Source organism: Eulemur rufifrons, chromosome 5 (assembly GCF_041146395.1).
Source record: "Eulemur rufifrons isolate Redbay chromosome 5, OSU_ERuf_1, whole genome shotgun sequence".
NCBI lineage: Eukaryota > Metazoa > Chordata > Mammalia > Primates > Lemuridae > Eulemur > Eulemur rufifrons.
Window position 1 is genome coordinate 51213469 of NC_090987.1, and position 20307 is coordinate 51233775.

General features: G+C 39.8%; 1 protein-coding gene across 3 annotated transcripts in view; it reads right to left on the reverse strand.

The window, feature by feature from the left end:
- PIEZO2 (piezo type mechanosensitive ion channel component 2) overlaps positions 1-20307 on the reverse strand; it is a 459581-nt gene that overhangs the window by 59726 nt on the left and 379548 nt on the right. For 2 of the 3 annotated variants that reach the window (XM_069468281.1, XM_069468280.1), the window contains 6 exons: positions 18020-18116; positions 16752-16911; positions 12296-12385; positions 10631-10752; positions 9478-9549; positions 5062-5168 (listed from right to left, as the gene is read on the reverse strand). In XM_069468281.1, coding sequence (XP_069324382.1) covers positions 5062-5168; positions 9478-9549; positions 10631-10752; positions 12296-12385; positions 16752-16911; positions 18020-18116 — 648 coding nt within the window. Of the gene's footprint in view, positions 1-3108; positions 3208-5061; positions 5169-9477; positions 9550-10630; positions 10753-12295; positions 12386-16751; positions 16912-18019; positions 18117-20307 lie in introns of all 3 variants that reach the window. The other variant, XM_069468279.1, reaches the window with a different exon arrangement.

Consider the following 20307-nt stretch of genomic DNA (forward strand, 5'->3'; position numbering starts at 1 on the left):
TACACACAAGAGGAATGAGCTGGAAGCCTCACTAACTATAATCAGAGTAGTTTCTCCCACCACAAATAAACTTTGAGTCAAATGCAAAACAACATCTTTAATAGTCTTATTTACTTTGGGAAAATAGTTTTGCGCATTCAATACTCTCCCTTCTGAGTAACAGCTATTACCAGCAACTTGAGGAAGGGATTTGTAGACTGATTAGTATTTTGAGAGAAAAAATAACGTGATATTAAGGTTAAAGGCATTATTCCAGAATAGTATGGAAAGAAGACTGTGGTGCTTTTTGTCATTTTCATTCAAGAGCTGAAAATAGTTGCATTAATATTTTACAACTGATAAACAGGAGAGAGTAATTTTGAACAGCCCACCTACCAAAAGTCACCCAAATCATGCAGAAAGAACAAAAAGAAAACCTCAGTACACAAAGTCAGCCATCCAGAGTCACAAAGCCGAGCAGGCATGCTCCTCATGCACCGCAGACACACCTGGGTCTCAGGGAAGCTGGGTTTTCCATTATGATGATTAAGTGAAATAAATGTTTTCTGGGGGCTCTTGTAAACCCAGATATTTTCACTTTATTCTGTATTATTTTCAGATTTCTGAAATCTTTGGAGAACATAGCATAAGCAAACCGGTGGCATTGTGATATCAGTAAAAATAAAGAGGGTTCAATTTTTCCTTATGTGGAAATGTAAGGGTCACAGGTTTCTAAGAAAAAAACATTTTGTTTTCTTTCTCACTGGCAGAAATCTGAGTTTTATGGGCAATTAACACAAATGCAACATCTGTATATCTCTGAATAACAAATCCAGGAGGTAAAAAAAATTATTCTATTTTATGCCAAAAACTTATTTTAAACAATGAGAAGATGAACTGGAATTTGAAGGAGAAGGACTGAATACAAGAATTTATGGTAGATGTTTATTGAGCATGTTAATTGGGAATTTTATCAAGAATATCTCTGAGGTTTAGTACATTAATATGAAAACTTGTTTCAGCACAATACTAGTTTAAAGGAATCTGAACTAAGAAATGTAAGAAATTTTCAGGTTTCAGAGCAACATATGGTGACACATTCCGTTTTTAAAAGGTGTCATTACAATATTGCTTTAGGTAATGCAAGAATTCCCAAAATAGAAAAATAAAAAAGTAATTCAGAATTTGCGAATGTAACAGGCGCACAAGTTGGAGGAATTCTTTCGCTCTGAAGAAAAAGGAAACTGGGAGGAATAAGGAGAGAGGAAAGGGGGTGTTAAGGGTGGAACTGAAGATGTCTTGTGGAAAGGGTGGGCACCCTTCACTTTCTCACGTGTTAAAGGGGATCTCCTGGTTCTACAGCATCCCCATGTGAGGAGGCCTATGGGCACCATCTCACTGAGATGAGAATCTAGATAATGCACATAAGGGGACACCAGGGTGGGGAGGGAGCCATCCGGTAATTCCTTATTTTGTAGGTAAATATCTTAACACTGATGTCTTGAAACACAAGCATTTTATAGTTCTGGGAACATTTGTTTGATAGAGGGTCAGTTTTGCTGGATCTGACTATTTTTAAAAAATGTTGATAACGAAAGAGAAGGAGGAATTGTCCCAATCCCTATTGAGTCAAAAAATGGAAGATTCTTACTGAACTTCTTACTTTGTAGCTGTAACTATCATCCCTTTGATGTGTCTCTCTGGGGAATCAGATACCGGCACCACTGACCATAAGTAAAAAAATACATAGCAAGGTACACAAAAGACCTTTGGGTTCTCCAAATGGACGACTGCTGCTAGCATGTGTTCCTGACTTTATCTTCAATCTTATCAGATATATTAGGGGAAAATGGGATTCAGTTTACTAAAAGATTATTATGCAAAAATGCATTTAATCTTTAAAACAGGGAGAGCTTTTTTGAAGTGGAGACCTTTAACTGAAATTGGTGACGTTTCATAATCTGTCCTTTAATTCAGGTGATCCAGCACCTTCTTTATATTGTCTGTAACAAGATGATTTTTTTTTAAAACAGTAAGATGGGGAATGGTTACATTGTAATCTTTCATTTAAATAAATTCTTAAATGTGAATTGAGAGGGTCGTATGGTATTCGCATAAGAGAAAAAAAAGAATCTTAGGGAATCAGCAACGGTAAATATGAAACTAAAACCCAGGATCCTGGCATTTTAATAATGAAAGGAACCTGGAGGTCTGGACTTTCCTAAGCAAGGTAGACTAGCAGCTGTGCTTCCCCCGGGAGCCTGAGGGAATTGCAGAGTTTCAGGTGGCAAAGGACCTGCTAAATCAGAGTCTGCATGTAAATAACATCCCCAGGTGAAATTCAAGAAGCACTGGTCTCTGTCACTATCCAAACTATTTGCTTAATACCTGAGGGACATAAAGACCAAAAAGTTTTAAGGGCCTGCCCCTGGCTGAGTTCAGGAGAAAGAGCTTTCTATAAAATACAAGAATAGTAATTAGTTATTTCTGGGTTTCCATAATTAAGGGACTGTAGCACAGGTAGCTGAATAACTGCGATTGTGCATTAGGTTAATCAAGAAATAATTTTTTAACACTTTACTCAAAAGCACCATTGTGTATCCTGTGGGAGTGAGAGGCTACCAGACTGTGCCTGGCAGCGCAGCCTGCAGAGGAGGCAGCTGTACTGAATTCAGAAACTGGAAGGCAGAGACTAACAGGGACCCAAAAAGGAGAGGGAGCAAAGGAGTCTTGTCTTTGCTTATCCAGAATTTGACCAGCTTTCTGAGAGAAATGATCATACTTTTACTCATTATAACTGATGCATGCAACCAGATGTGACCCTTTTGAAATGAGATGTGACTTAGGCAAAACTATGAGGACAGAAAATATATACATATCTGCATTTTCTCTTTCTATTTTTCGATAGTCTCTGCTGTCAGCTTAAAAACAAGAGTCAAATAATAAGAAATTTGGCTTGCAAGAACTCTTTTTGGAAAACTTGTCATAATATCTTACATTTGTATGATCCCTTCATGGTACAATCTATAGAACCGAGAAAATGCAGAGAAAGGGCAACAGGGGATATGTTTGTCTAAAGTTCTACGGAGAAGAGAGTCACACACTACACATCAGTAAAACATCAAATACCTTTGCAGCTCTGATTAAATACTGAAGAATAGTTTTGGGAAGTTTAATGACAGACTTTGGCAAGGCTAAAATGGCTGACGCAAACTTCCCAATAGCTCTCTACAAAGAAGGACAAAGCAAGAGTAATTAGTAGAAAAAAACCAAAAACTAGTAATTTCATACATGACGTCGGTATGAGTGTCTCTCTACAATTACATCAACTATGTTAAAACGTGCCAGTCACTGAAGCTAGAATAAAATGTACTCTGCCTGTAAGTTAGGAATAAAGAAAATAGTCAATCATTGCGTGTAATCCACCCAACATGGTGAAGACGGTCATGTTCTCTCCTTTGCTGGATGATGAGTGGTAGTTAGAATAAAACTCATTAGAATAAAAATAAACAAGTTAAGTCATTAGTATTTGACAAGCCAGCTGCACACATGCACACAAACACAGTCATCAAGAGACATACACGGAGAGCAACTGGGGCCAGTAAGAAAGCATCAGACCAAGGTATCTCCATGAATAATTTCGTTCTTCAGTGTCACTGGAAAGACAGGGGTGGATGGAACCTGTCCTCTTGAGAAGGCTTGGCCAGCTAACCGACAATGGCCTTATCACGGCACATGCTGTGCCCTGATGGATGTCATTCTACATGCCCGTAGGATAACAAGGGAAAATAACTGTCCCAGTATGTGATTCACTGGTACAAGAAGTATATGCCAAGTTTTCATCCCATGTGTAACATCCCATGTGCCTCATCTTTAACAAGCATTGATTACATATTTGCTGGATATACTAGATTAGGCTGGTGAGCTACGGCTGAGAATGAGATAGCAGGTTCTGAAACAGAAAGGTAGTGAAGCTGAAAAAAATCAGAACTGTGCCAGATATTTTAATTATTACTTCAATATATTCTCAAATCTTTAGCAATACAAATGAACTGATTTTGAAAATTTGGGGCAACATTTAAATGATCATTTGCTTCAAAACTAAGCAAGTATTTTATTTTCATAATCAACTATTTCACATATCAAAATAGAAGTGTACTCACTCAAGCAAACCAAAGCAATGCCAGAGAAATCTTTTTTACCTCCTACTTGCAACTAAAAAATGAAGTTCACCAAATGAAGCTTTAGTTTTTGTTTATAGCACCTGTGAACTAAGATAAAATCTTAAGCCCCCTAGCTCAGTGAATGGATCTCCTCTTGGCCAAGGGGACCCCAGAAAAACTCAAAGCTGAGTTGCTGGCATGAGGAGAAAGGAGATCAGACACACCTCATCATGCCCTTTCCCTTTTAGAGTTACTCTTTTTAACAATAAGATATTAAATCATTAACAGGACCTAAGGCCATGCAAGGTAAAGCTTAAACCACACCTTCAGGCCATCAATTTACTTATCGGATCAATGGAGTTTCAGCAAATGTCCTGTGGCTTGTCTCTGATTAACAGATATCCTTAACTTAAAATAGTCCAAGTCTTTAGACAAAGCTTCATTTCTTTAACCAATTACAAATCAAAGAATCTTTAAACCCACCTCCTCCCCCTCCTGCCTTTTTGGGCCAAACCAATATATACCTTCCATGTATTGATTTATGATTTCACGTGCAATTCCTGTCTCCATCAATGTATAAAACCAAGCAGTAACTCGGCCTCCTTGGGCACATTTTCTCAGGACCTCTTGAGGCCATGTGGTCCAGACCGTGGTCACACACATTCGGCTCAAAATAAACTTTAAATTATCTTACAGAGTTTGTTTTTTTTCTGTTAACACATCAGAAAATGTTGGCATTGCTGACAGCGAGCAGCATTACAGTTTAATTAGCAATAAACAATCTCAGATGTAAATCAAAAGCTTCTGGGAGCTCTGACATAGGAATATGGCAGGAGTCTAGGCTTGCAATCAAGGTCTATCAATAAGAAGAGTTCTTTCAACTAGCAAAGGACATGACATTCTCCAATCCCATAATTACCTGGAAAGCTGACCTTCGTGGGGGTTCTTCATCTTCCTTCTTTAATTCTTCCTCTTCCTCCTCTTCACTATCCGTTTCAAACAAATAATAATCGCCACTCCTGACCACTAAGCAAAACAAAATATTTACTTATTGCTTGAAAGAGATATGAGATAATTGGGAGCTTATTAATGAAATGCCCCCTAAAGATATACAAATTGTCCATAAAAGGACCACAGCAAGAGATGTTGGCAGGTAGGAAAAGACGAGAGATGAACAGAACTCATCTTAGGCTGATGCTACGTTGTGTTGGCATGATTGGGTCCACAGAGTATGAGGCCTTGTCTGTGCTGTATAAGGGAATTGGCCATTACAGGGTTGACCTGTATTTTCTCCCTTCTTTATTGTAAATTTTACATAGATGAATCAGATCAACTCTGCAGCAACCAGTTTTGTTACCAAGATGACCAAAATAACTGAAAACTATGATTTCACAATTCAGCAATTTTGGTTCTTTAGACAAGGCTAAAGTGAAGTGCAGGGTCTGGCACTGTCTGAACAGGCCCAAACCATTGCAGATAAGCCAATCAGAGTATTCAGGACCAAGGTCAGTGTCACCAACCTTCCACTTCACTTTATACTGTGCAGACCTGGCTTCTCCACATGTAACACGAGGGACAAAACATACATGGCAAGACATTTGAAAGAGTTTGAAACACACACACACACATTGCCATAAGGAGGAAATGGGCAGGTAACATTAAAAACAAAACAATACAAAACAAAACACAACAACAACGCTCTGGCTGCTTCTACATGTAGTAGCCCTGGGACAGACTGAGAACGGCAGACACAGTCCATATGGTTTGGCACTATTAGGCTTCTGGTCAACAAAGAACTCCCCTATAGCTTACTGAAATTTGAGGAGAACTATACTGACCACAAGACACCAAGTACAAACAGTATGGATTGTCTTGGCTTTGTCTGATACTTTCCCTGAAAGAACATAATACCTGTGTCAAGAAGTGGGAGCAGAGAAACTAAAACGTCCAGAGATTTGGAGACATTTAAGACATTAAATCTTTATCAGTTTGATAATTATTTTAAGTCTACTAGAGAAAAGAGACCCAGCATCTACATTTCTGATGCTACATGAAATGCACCATCATTGCAGGAAAACATATTCATATTTGCAAATTACATTCAGGTTTTCAAATGCTGAGGCATCTTTTGGATGACATATCTTGATGTCTTAAGTTATCTTTTGGACTTATATATTGTAAGGTAATGGAAAACCTTGGCTTGTTTAAAACTAGTTGCTTGAATGTCACAAAACATGGTCAAAACTTAAGTAATTTTGCCCGTGATTTCAGACGAATCTGAAGCCTCCATTCATGAAGATACAGAGTGAATGAATTGGGCCTTATATCCTTGAACAGAAGCACTATAATTTGTTGTTCTTATTTTGAAGAAAGAACCAGGCCCAGAGTCCTGGGTCCAGGCCTGAGGAAATAAATGCAATATAACATAAGGTAAGAATAAGCAAGAACAAACCAAAGTTACAGCATTACATTTGATAGTGAGGAAGACCATTAAAGTAATGCCTTCACATAAGCTGAGAGATTTGCGGGAAAGTTACATGGACTCTATGTCACATGGCCACTTGGGTAAAACACAGAGTATTGTAAAATTGAACATTTTACCCTCATTATAGGTACTAAAATCAACCATAGCTTAAATTGTATTCAATCATACCTTCTATAACTTTTATTCATATGGATGAGCCCAAACTCTTTTCATATCAAGCAGTTATGACATTGATTTTATCATTAGAAACTTCATTAATTTTTATGTGACCAAGTGAAATTAACACAACAAAAAAAAGAAAATGTAAAAAAAAAGACTCTCATTTTTTAAATGAAATGTTATTGAAACAAAACTAGGAAAACAGAGAATACTTTCTTTAATGCTATCTGGTAATAATTAGAAAAGCTCTTACACATGTTTGTTAGCTCAGATGGAGATCCTGCCTCCAGCCTGTGTGCACATACATATCATGGATGTTGATGCTATTGTTGAGTTACTGAGTACAAAATAAACTTTTAAAATCCCATCACTTGTACCTAAGAACTTAGCCCTTTATTTCAGATATTTATCAATAAACTGAGACTTGGTATTATTGATTTAGGCAGTATAGAATTGGTATCGAGACTTACAACACTGGAATGGAAGGTATCATTGAACGGCAATAATGCAATCCCATGTGTGTACATAGGTATGGAAGTAGAAGATTTGTCACCCCGTAGACCATGCGATCTTCACTGCTTACCAATCATAGCGATACCATTACAACATTTTTATACTTTGAATAGATTTACACAGGGTATTCCAACTACACTTACCCTCATATTCAGCATCTCTAAGAAATATCTATTCGAAAGCCCAATAACTTAAGAGATCAAAATAAGGGCTTTTAATAAAGCACTTCCAGATCTAAAGATAACTTCTGGAACTCATCATAGACTAAAGAATAAAACATACATTCTTTCTCTTTCGTTCTTCATGAGTTTGTAAAAAGAAATATGTTTTGCAGAAAAAAATTAACACCACAGTCAGAATATGATTCCAAACTATGAATTACACACATTCCTGCATTATTGCATCACAAGGTATTTAACAAGGCACATTTAGTTTAATACCCATCTTCCAAAACTTGATATAATGAGGGTGAAATGAATCAGAAAATCTAAAGTCAAAAACCTTCATAGAAAGTTCTTTAAATTATTACCAACTTGTAAAATGATTATCAAAGACCATATCCAATTCCTTCAAAAATGCAATGTTTAGATGAGAAAAGGAAAGACCACCACATTGATTGCAATGGGAATTTACCCCAGGTGAAGTGACAAAACATTCAATATGACACCATTTTGAAATGGATAGGTCTCTCTAAACTAGCAAAGGCCCTTTAGAAACAGAAAGATAGGCACAGTTTTCTTGTGACTTGATAGAAATAGGCATCTAGTGTACTGCATTATCAGATTGTTAGCACAACTAACATGCCCAGGGCAGTAAATAGAAGAGCCACACTGGATTTCAACCAGAATCTTTGTTTTCTGAACTGGGCAGAACATTAAATAACATTCTTTATAACTCATGGTTTTTTTTTTTTTTTTTCATTTTTGCCATAATCCTGAAATTCAATACTTGGGATTAAATTTAATTACATCCAGATATACTGAGAAAATTTCAAATGTTGCTTTATTAAACTAGCTTGCTGATATTAAGAAATTATTTTTTGGGGTGAGAGAGGCCAATACCAGATATACATAAAACTAAGAATTCAGTATGGGAAAAAATTCTGATTTATTTGATTTTCTATTTATGTGATTTTAAATATCGTCCTAGTAGAGTCCCTCCTATCACTGCATGACATTATGCACCTTAGGGATATTCCTTGTCTGATTGAGTTCACTATTGGTATGGAAACACAGTATAAGATAAAAAAAAACTAAAGACATTACAGGTAATTTGCAAAATAATAATTATTCAATATTCTAACAAATTTAAAGATGACTAGATTGAAACGGGTCCTTCTATTACAATGCCATTGGCCCATCGTGACATTTCCTTTGCTAAGAAGAACAAATACAGCCACTGAGTTCCATAATTCCTCATTCATTTTTATGATCAGGAGGGAAATATACTACATTCTATGTGGCTATCAATATCTGCTTTTCAAAAACGTCTGATTTTTGCTGTTAATTGGTATCTCTGAGCAACAGGTGGCTCTGAGGCTGTGTCACCTGCAGGGCATTGGAATCTGGAGTGCAGTTTTAGGGCCTTTTTGAAATGGGGGAGGAGACAAAGAGAGAAAGTAAATGCATTTTAAGTTATCCCTCATCTTTATATTTAATGTTGCCAAAAAACCATAAATGCAAATAAAATCAAAGCTATGGGAATGAGGGGAAGGGAGGCTCAGTGGCATCCACGCCCAGGGCCTTACAAAGAGGGTCACCAACACTGTGAACATAACAATCACTCTTAAATCTGTGTCCAACGGGGAGCCCCAACTCATTTTTAAAAAGGGTTTTTAGCCATAAAGCAAATAAATATCAGCAGAGCTCTAATTTTCAGAATTGGGTAATACAATAATCAATTCTTCTTCCCTTTCTGAGCCCACAAATTGTGCTCAGGAGTTTGTGAGCCACGTGTTTGGCTTTCTTCAGCCAGCACAGTAATCAGAGGATGTCTCTGAAGAACCAGTCCTCAGCTCAGAGACCCACTGACATCACAATTAATCTACACTCCGACCCCCTATCAAGTCACAAGGATCCAACCATGCATGGGACACATGGGTCATGGGAACGCCTGAATTCTGGTCAAGGATATAAGGGTTAGAGTCGATGAGGTTGTAAGAGGATCAAGAAAACCTACTGGAAGCATGATCAACCCAAGGCCGCCACCACTGCTTTTTTTTGCCCTTGGCTTTCTGTTTGTCTGCTTCTCCTAAAATAAAATATGTCCAAATATTAATTCTTATAAAGTGAGAAAACAAATTTTGAAAACCACGCTTTAACAACTCAATTGTCAAATCTAGATAAATTGCAAAAGTACATCAGAGGTCAGGAAAAGGAACTATACCGAAAAATATACATGTAGTAACAGTCAATTCCACAACATAAATACTAATTGTTCTTTTAACAGAATGCTACATTTTCACTTTCTTCTTAGTAACTGAGGGCTTATAAAGAAATATAAAAAAGGGATTATCTGTCAAAAATGCATCTCACAAAACTGAATTAACAGAAAGGAAGCATCAATTAAATTTTATAGAAACGTCTAGTGGCAAATAACTTGTTAAAAACATATAAATTGCAATAACTAGAATTTTTTCTCATTATTATTTTAATGCATGGTTGGAAAATATAAATTTACTATTAATAGTAATGAATAGTACTATGTTCTGGAAAAACATCATGCATTATCTCTCCATTACCTTCAAATAAAGAAGCATGCAAGCCTCTATAAAAAGATCTTTTAAACTTCAATTGGATATAATAAATCTATAATTAGATATCATAAACATATATTTCATGTTATGTTTCATTGGAACAAGTAATAATTGAATGATATTTTAACTACTAATATTCAGATATTTAACTACTAATATTCAGATATTTAACTACTAAAATATGCACACATATTTCATTTTATATAAAATTTACAGACATCAAAGACAACAGTAGAATGCATATCTGAAATATATTCTCTAAAAGAATTAGTTAAGCAAAATTATGCCAATTTTCTTTAGAAACAGGTGTTTGTGAAACAAAAGCTAAACTATATGTTTATTAAAGCTATCTTGCTCAAGAGTAGATACTCATAAAGTCATTGCTTCATCAAATACGCACTTAGTAAACAAATGAACTTATCCCATTCAAAATGGGAAAATAAAACTTGCTGAGTTAGAAAAATACATTGATAATACTAGCAGAATGAAAAGTAACATTATTTTACATCCCTACCCAATATCATGCTATTATCCAATGTAAAGGTACTTGAATGAAAGGAAAATGTCTTGACATACTTTCATCATCCTCTTCAGAGAGTTTTCGGGTGTCCTGGCCTTCCCCTGGCTCCTGGGTCAAGCTCAGCATCCTCTCCTTACCCTTTTTGTATTTCTGCTGCCTGGCCTTGATGCGATCCATCCTGGAAAGTAAGATAGCATTAGTCGTGCTAAGAATACATTCATGGTTATCATGCGGTCAGTACTTTGGACTTACACTGTTACTTATACAGCTAAAATCATGGACAAAGTAGTCATTTACTTTGGGAAACTTGGGAATTGTAAAATGGTTGCTTATCAGCAACAAGTCTCCTTGCTTTTACATACATCCTGGTGCATGTGTGTGTACATATCCACTTTATTTTGCACTGCATAGATACTAGTCTTAATAATATAATCCGTAATAATTATGCTAGGGCTAAGTAAGCCATACATCATGTCCCCTCACATCTTGTATCATAGCCAATTTTGAACATAGCATATTACGAATACAAGTCCTTTATTCTCCCAAGTTTTGCATTCTTAAACAAATGAAAAATTCAGCAAAGTGAATTACAGTAATAGGCCTAATTTCCTAACAGGGAAATTAGGAACACATTCTAAAGTGTGGGTCCAAGTTTGTTATTCCTCTAGACCTGACGTAGACATCTAGAAACAACACTTGTACCATATTGCATTTTGCTTTATATTTTTATATATAACATGTCTTTGTGAAAATAACCATGTTAAGAAAACAACCATGTTTCCTAATTTATACATGGAAATATTTCTGCTTGGGGAAAAAAGCTGGAAAATGAGGTCAGAATGGAATGAAGCTGCCCTAGGAAACTCACGGAACTTTCCTGGTGGGCTGCAATTGTCTCCATTTTCTTGGGGACAGTGTTCAGGTTTTGAATTCTATGACTATCACCTTTTAAACATTATCCCCAAATTATGAAGTGCTACCAGTCTTTAGAGGTTCCATTCACTGCTGGAAATTTTCCTCAAAGAAAGTTCTTTTCAATAGAATATTCAAATCTCCTGAGTGGAGTCAGTCTATCCCTTAACCATCCAGGAGGGTACGGTGGGAAAGCTCTGAGCTGGGTACAGGGAAATATGGGTTATGTTTCTAGTGCTGCCTCTACGTCGTGTGGACTATAGGTCATCTAATATCAGGGGCTGTCGTCAGTTTCTTCCTGAAGAGATTGGATTATATTACCGTAAAAGATGCTTCCAGAGCTGATTCCTCATTTATTCCCTTAACCCAAAGATGTAATGAACACTTACTTAAAGTTCTTGGCACTGGGCAAGACCCTGCCTCATTCATTAACTAGTTTGATCTTTATAAAAAATCCTCGAAAGTAGAATTGAGTGAATTCTACCTTGGGTGAATTAGGTGAGCCATAATTTAAAAACAGAAATCTGCAATTCAGAGAACTTAAATGACCTGCTCAAGGTTCTAAAGTAAGTAACTGAAGCAGGACTTGATTGACGATCCTTTCCATGAGAGCTCTGCTTTCTGCCACACTGGAGCTAGTTTCAGTGTCACAAGCATAAGCGATTGTCCTGACACTAGAGTTAATACCTGGGAAGTGGGAAAGTTGATGCAAATATTTTTTTCAGGGGTTTGAGGCTCCCCAAGAGAATAAGGTGATGCAATCAGAAAATACAAGGTAAGGAGAATGAGTGTAAACAAAGCATCCTTACTGTCGCTTCAGCTGATCCATGGACTTTTTCTCTTCCTCAATTCTTGCCTTTACAGCTTTCACAATTGTGGCCTGGAAAAGTTCAGCCCCTCTAAAGAAAAATTGGAAACACAGAACAAATTAGTATTCTTATCATTGTCGTTCACCTTCTCCTAAAAACGATTAGCAAGGGTGAGAAAACACAACATCCCTTTCTGGAAGCCAGTTCAAGTTTCCTGGCTGGGAGTGGGAGTCAGCAAGGCCCCTTCTAGAAGTCTTTTCCCAGTAGATGAACAAGACATGGCCTTCCATCCAGGAGGGAGGGGCTGCTTACAGCCCTAGCTGGTCAGCGAGGAGAAAGCAGTCTGTGTTGTCCAAGATATTAAAGGCCCTGAGCCTCTTCAAACCTGCTCCACCAAACGTTAGACTTCAGTAAAGTGTTACTCACCTGACCTTGTTATAGTTGTACCATGAGGGAGGAATTTGCAAGGAGTGAGTTCCAGAGCAGTTTTCCACTCAATGAGCAGAAAAGGGAGTGAAACTGGGGCTTCCTTCTGGGAATATAGTAATAGGAAGGTGAGTTCCTGCCCCAGCAGCGGGACTCGCAGTCTCTTGCCTCTTTGATTCTCTTCTCCTGTCCTTCCACTCCCTTCTGCTCTTTCTCACTTCTCAGGCCATCTTAAGCACCCCAATAAATATTCTTAACCCTCTCAACATCCTCAACTCTGTCCCATAGTCATGTACTTGGCAAATCCCAAATCCACGGGAACCCCATGGTGTGCCTGCCACTGTTAGCCATGGAGCACCACACTCCTCGGAAATTCTTCTGCTCCTCTACTGGCTGTTACAAACTCCTGTTACACTTTTCTCAAATCTCGAATTCTGTCCAGTAGCTTTTCACTCCTAGTAAATGACCTAGCTTTCTACTTCCCAAAGAGAACGTAAATCAGAAGATGATAAGCTTCCTGTGCCTGGCCTTCCCAGAGATGTCCTCCCTTGCGGTGACAGTGGGACAGGTGCCACCCTCCCACCATCAGCCTGCCCTGTGCTCCCGGTACCTTCCCACCACTGCCTGAGGGACGACACCATCTCCCGATTATTCCTCTCTCCCCGCATTTGCCACCTGCCATCACTGCTGGATTCTGCTCCTAAGCATGCAAACATGCTCAAGTCTTGCTAACCTTGAAAGATGAAAAAGAACCCACGTGCACCCGACATGTTCCTATGTAGACTTAGACCACTGACCCTCACTGTCAAATGCCTTGCAGCCACTGTCTCCAAGCCTTTACAACTTCAACCTCTGCTCCTTGCTGTTTGGCTTTGGCCGGTCAAGGTCACTGATTTCAATGTTCCATTGTCAGGCTTATCCTTACGTGACCTATCTGATGAACTTCCACTTGGAAACGATCTTCCTCAGGCTCCTAAGGCTACGTACTCTTCTAGTTTCCCTTTTTCCTCTGTTTGTCAGGCTTCTTGTTCCTCTTTGCAACCTCTCAGATATGAATGTTCCAGGGTCTTCTCATTCTTCATACTCTCTCTAGACAGCCCCAACTCCCTGCTCCAACACCTCTGTCCAGTGACGGCACTCAGTCTGCTCACATCTGCAGACCTGGGACCACTCAGCGGCCTGCTGGACCTCCCAACTGGTTGAGTTTCACGTGCCTGAGAGACCTAAAACTCCACACCATGGTCAGTCTTCTCTCCTGGTACAGCTTTTCAGGTCTTCTGCATTTGGGATCAGCACCGTCACTGTGCAAGCCAGAATCCTGGGCACATCGGACTCCTCTCTCTTTGCCATCTCCCTTCCTGCCACGTCACTTTCCAGTTGTGCCAATTTTACCTAATATATATCTTTCCAATTTGTCCCATCTTGGTCCCAGCTATTTTTATTTACTTTTCTTTTTATTTGTTTTTTATTTTTATACATTTTATAGATTTTATAGTGCAGTTTTGTTACATGGATATAGAGCATAGTGGTGAAGTCTGGGCTTTTAATGTAACTATCACCTGAATTGTGTGCATTGTACCCAGTAAGTAATTTTTCTTTTTTTTCCCCTTAACTACTGAGTTTTTACCCAAAGCATTAAGTAATTTTTCACCCTGTCTCTACCCTGGATCATCACAGCAGCTGCCACTTCACTGTCCCTCCGCCTACAGAGCTGTTTCTACTCTGTCTTTTCTGCACACCAGGAGCACAGTGAGCTTTCTGAAATGCAAACACTGTCGTGTCACTTCCTCAGCCTTTCTATGTCTGTGGGAGTTTTCCAAAGCCATACACATGGCTACAGTCCCCGCTGGCCGGGCTCCCCTGGCCGTGCCAGCTTGGTCCTCACCGCTCACCATCCTCCCCTTCAAACTTCAGTGCTTCAGCCACTCTGAGCTTCTTATGGCTGCTCAATGAGAGCTTCCCTCCATCACTTCCTCGGGCCGCTTCCCCTGCCTTCCTCCACCTTCCTCCTCTGACACCCCTTACCGCCCTTCAGACTGAAGCTGGGAAGGGAAGGCCACCCTGGTCCACGCCCCTGCAGTCGGCTACACTCCCTTGAAATGACCTCCCAGCTCCCTGGGTATCTCCCTCCAACACACTTGCTCAGGTCTGAATGTTTGTGTCCTCCCCAAATTCATATGCTGAAATCCTAACTCCCAAGGTGGCGGTATTAGGAGATGGGGCCTTTGGATCATGAGGGCAGAGAAAAATTACTTAATGGGTACAATGCACACAGCTCAGGTTGAATTACTGCCCTTATAAAAGAGGCCCAAGGGAGATCTCTTGCCCCTTCCACTATGACAGGAGACAGTGAGAAGTTGGCCATCTATGAGGAAATGGGCCCTCAGCAGACACAGAATCTGCCAGCACCTTGATCTTGGACTTCTCAGCCTAGAAATAAATTTATGTTGTTAAAAACCACCAGAATGAGACAATACTAGTTACACTGTATTGTGATTGACTGTGTATGTGCTCTCTTCCTGCTAGTCTGTAAGCTCTGGAGCAAGCATCCACCTCTTTGTATTAAATAACAGAGTAGGCAGTGAACAAAGGAAGTAATAAATGAATGTGTATTCTTTGCAAATGCTATTATAGTTCGTTTACTAAGTCATGGCTTTTCTTTGATAAGTGTGAGCTGTCCTCTGAACCAAAGCCATCACTCTTACTATAACATGAAGGACATGCTTTCTAAATAATTGTGACAACTTTGGAAAAAAGACACTGGCTTCTTATTATGTCCTGGACTTGTAAGGACCGAATGTTTTGGGAAAGGCAAAAACAAATACATTTACCTACAGAAACACCAGCTGCTACGTACAAGTAAATAAGGTTACTATTGGGATGACAGATTATACTCTGCTGTGAACATGATGCCCTGGGTATTAGAAAATGATTATAATGGTGAATTCCAGGGCCAACACTGTCCACCAAATGAAGTCACTGTTCATCTCCATAATGAGCACAAGGGTGCCGCAAGGCTCCTGGGACGAACTGCAGATCCCCTACTGCGGCCTCTTTCTGTTTGGCTCCCAGTCAGCTCACAAAGGCTGGCAACTGCCCTCGTATAAACGCACTTTTGAAATAAACATTTTGTGTATCCTGGCAGGGAATGAGAATAGGCTCTAGGGAAACTCATGGCATAAACACTGATGTATGAGTTTAAACCTTAAGTCAAATGATAGATATTGGTAATTTCATGTAACACAATCTGTTTATTGGATTATTAGCCCCAAGGATCTGATGGACATAGGCAAGGCCTGAGTCTCTAAGACAAGCACAGCACCCTGGGGCTGCACAGATGGCCATGAATACCTGCCCCACATCAAGGGGATTCCCTTTCTTACCTCTTCCCAGTCTTTTCCCCTAAACCTACAAGATCAGGGGCAAAAACAGGAAGAAGGATCAAGTCTAAGGGAGGAAAAGGCAGTAAATTGTGCTGGTGGCCCAGAGAAGAAATCAGGTGAATGGGGGAAGGAGACTAAAGAGAAGGGGAGGGTAAGGAGGGACACATCGGAGGGGTCAGAAGGGCTGCAGGAGCACACCACTTCTCCATTGAGGATCTGCAAAATGGTAGAGAATAGTGTTTCTTCCCCATTTTCAGGAGTTTCCTCTTAAAATAGAGGCAGGGAGGGTGAAGATGGACTAAACTCTAGACCAGCACAGCCTACGTTACTCTTTTGACTGAGGCCTAATGGAGCTACTTCTAGTGAGCTGGTTTGCACTGAGAGGGTCACACCGACCAGCATGTCTCTGACCTTCCGTAGCATCCCGGCTCCCTGCAGAGCATGACTTGGCTCTGTAGACAATTCTATTTCCTGTAACAATTCTATTTTAAGGGCCTTGTGCTAAATTCTTCCTGAACTGATTCTGCTGGAAGGAATTTCTTAATTTCTCGTGGGCTTTATAAGCAAGATTGGACAGAAAGCACAGTGCAGTGTGACTTTCAGGCAAGGTTCCTAAGAGAAACCAATGATGCCCTGGCCTGACCCACCTCGATGCCAGGATTTGTGAAGCTTTTATATCTGCCACAACATGTAGGAAATAATAGCTCATGAAAACTCTTCTTTGCAGCAGGAGGAAGGCAAAACATATGCTGTCCCAAATAATTCCTGCCTCACCACTGGGTAGTTTACAGGGTGAATCATCATCAGCTGTGGAAACAAAGTAGAAAAAAGAAAGCAAATTAAAATTAACATGTATTTCCATTGTTATTTTATAAAATCTAGGATACGATCAGGCTTGGGAAATCACAGGGAAAGAAGCAGCATTCTGATGCATAGACTTGCTTATGAGTTAATTTATTTACAAGGAGGCCACACACTTGAAATCCAATATCAACAGCAATTCCTAAGGTTGGCCACCCAGTGAACTCTTGATTCTGTGAGGGCCCCTTTGACCTGGAGGCCTCCTGAGTATTCCTCTCTCTTAGGGAAAAGGGGATCTCCAAAAAAGCCGTGGAGAAATAATGTCCAAATGCCAGAGGAAATGCTCTGATACAAAAGAAAACACTCACCAATGGACTCTACCCAGGGGCAACCAGCATAACAATGAACACCAAGTGGTCTATTATAACAGAAGTATCAAGAGCACTTCTTATCCTAAGTAAAAAACAAATTCCCAGTAATGCTTCATCCTTAGGAAAGTGTAGCCTGAATTAGAATCCACCATGGGGAGGGCACTGTGTCCAAGCAACTCCTATTGTGGGCCACTGGGGGATCATGTGTCATGTTGTCCTGGGTTCCCGTGCAAGAGGCAGGGTGGTGGCAATGGCACTTTTGCCTGTGCCCTAGCAGGAGTCAAATTCCAGAAACCCTGGGGCTTCTCCCATCTGTTTTCCTGGGTTTGATATTCCTTAAGCTTCCCAAGCACAGAAGGGCCTGGAAGTTACCTTGATGACTCAAGTTTCTGATGGGAGCAACAGCAGGTTTCAGTGGGCTTCTGGAATCCTTACTAATCGCAACTCAAAAAAGTCCGGGGAGTTACTACAGCACTGTACCCAACCCCCAGCCCCCAATTCCAAATCCTTAAGGTTTGGGAAGTTTCTAGAAGGTGATCAAAGATGCCCAGCGTAGTGACACCTCATGTTATGGACAACAGATTCACAATGCAGTACAGTTCTATGGCTTCCATCTACAGACAGAATTGACCTCTACTTTTATCTCTGTTCCTTATGTGCTTTGGCCCAAGTTTTAAATGAGAACAGCACAACTGTCCTTCCATTTCTGTCCTCTACTACCCAGATTCGCTCTTCATACTTACGCATTTTGTAGCCTTTGACTGTGCAGGCCAGGCTGAAAGCTTGGATCAACCAGCAGCTGTTTTTAACCAGTGTTGCAATGTATCCACACGCTCCTATCTGAAAAACAAAAGCGAGGGCAAATTCTAAAACTCTGCACCCAGAAAATAGTTTGATATCTTGTGATCCCAACATGTGCAAGAATTCACAAGGTCTCAGTGTTAATGATTACAGGAGGTACCTAAAAATTCAGTCACGTGTAGGAGTGCATTACTTTAGGAGCAATGTAAATTCATGGGGAAAATTAATCCCAATGAAAAAGGTAGAGTCTTTATTGGAATGCTTTCTGCACTTGGAAGCACCCCTCTCTTTTCAAAGAGGAAATCTTGTACTGTCATAGGGATAAGCCCCAATTCTGTGACAACATATGGCTGAGCATTGAACCCTAGGACTCTAATTTTGGTAGAGTTATTTTCTCAGAGGCCAGACAAATTAAACCTATGCTGTTCCCCAGGACCGCATCCCAGACATGGCTGCAGGCATAAGTCTTAGAATAGAAACAGAGTATGTGTTCTGAGGCTTGCCTGGCCAATTCTCTGGGTAAGGGAATCATCTCTGTTGATTGGCACGTGGTTGTTTCATAACAATGAATTTCTTGTTATAGTTACATTAACTTTAAATCCTGAGGGGGACAAAGTTTAAACACACATGAAACACTGCACACCAACCCATAAAGGACGGCTGCATTGTGTATATTTCCTGGAACAGGCGAGGTAGGAGAAAATCATTAGGGTTTGCTCCCACAGCAGTGGTTACTCAGCATGGGCTCCCTAGACCTGGGAGCACGCTTCCCAAACCAATATTCCAATCCTACACCACCATGCTTTTGTTCCACTTCTCTAGGCTGGGAATTCCCTCCCCTTTTTTCTCCCTGGAAACCCTTCAATCTATTTATGACTCTGATGTGTTCAAATGGCATCGCCTCCAAGAAGGCTCTTCCCAAATTATGTAGGCCAGATATTAGGCATTCTTTTCTTCTTTTGTTTTGCTACCCTAAAATGTTGAAATAATTATCATGAACAAATTGTATTATAATTCTTTATATAATAAGAAGATTTATCTTCCCTTTTAGAACATGAGTTCCTTGAGGTTAAAACCTGAGTACTATTTATCTCTAATTCTTCAAGATATAAAATGCCTTAGCAAAGAATAGCTCTACAGTATAGGTTTACAGAATGAATGAATGAACTTTGTACCCACACATTTTCCAGGAATGGTGGTGAGGTCAGCCTTCAGCAGCGGGTCCCTTACCATTAGACTGGTTTCAGAATGAACTGGTGTTCTGTCATCCTGTCTCTTACTCTCAACAACTCTCAGTACTACTCCAAATATGAGTTAACATCAGTGAGGTGAAAGTGCAGCATTAAAGTCACTTTCACTATCAACTAGAAAATTAACCTTTCAATGGGCAGACAAAATAGATTCTCCAAATACCTATTCAAGGCTACATAGACTTGGCTTTCCAAGACTTTTAAACACAGCGATGCACACGCAAAAAAAATAATAAATAAAAAATAAATAAAATAAATAAATAAATAAATAAATAAATCAAAAAAAATAAATAAATAAATAATAAAATAAAAGCGCTTTCACAGCTGAAACACCTGGTGAGCTCTCATCCTTAAGAGCTAGGAAGGGAAGCAGCAGGGAATCATTACATCTTACCTCGCTGCCCTTCCAGCCCACTATCATTCACACCTGTGAGAAGAAGGCACAGGGATGAACTTTAATTTGGGGCCAACTAGAGCCCTGTTAACTCCTCCAGCTACTGTTTAATTTCCTGCAGCACTAAATAACTGAAATGGTGTCCCTGTGGCCTGATTGATCTGACTCTGGACTCACTGGGGGGCAGTTTGAGTTACCTGTCATGTCAGGGGTAGAGCCCTGCCCTGGAATGTTGCTGTTTAGTAGCAGGGCAGCCAGACATGGTAGGAGAGGGAGGGGTGTGTTCCCTCAGCCCTACGTTGTCCCAGCTGTGTCCTGATCTGGACGTCCACGTTCAGAGGCAACCAGGAAGCTACCTTTTCTCTCATATCTACCCACATCTTAGGGGTACATAAAACATTCTTGCCTGCAGTAGCCTGTTTCACCTCCTTTCCCCATTCCCCGCAGTGTTAAAAATAAACTATGCTCATTTTATTTTCCATTTCTACAATTTTTCTCTAGGTAAGAGAGCTGCTTTTGGCCAACATAGTATGACTTTTGAAAAGATTCAATGATTTTAGTTTGGCTCATAACAAGGCCACTTCAT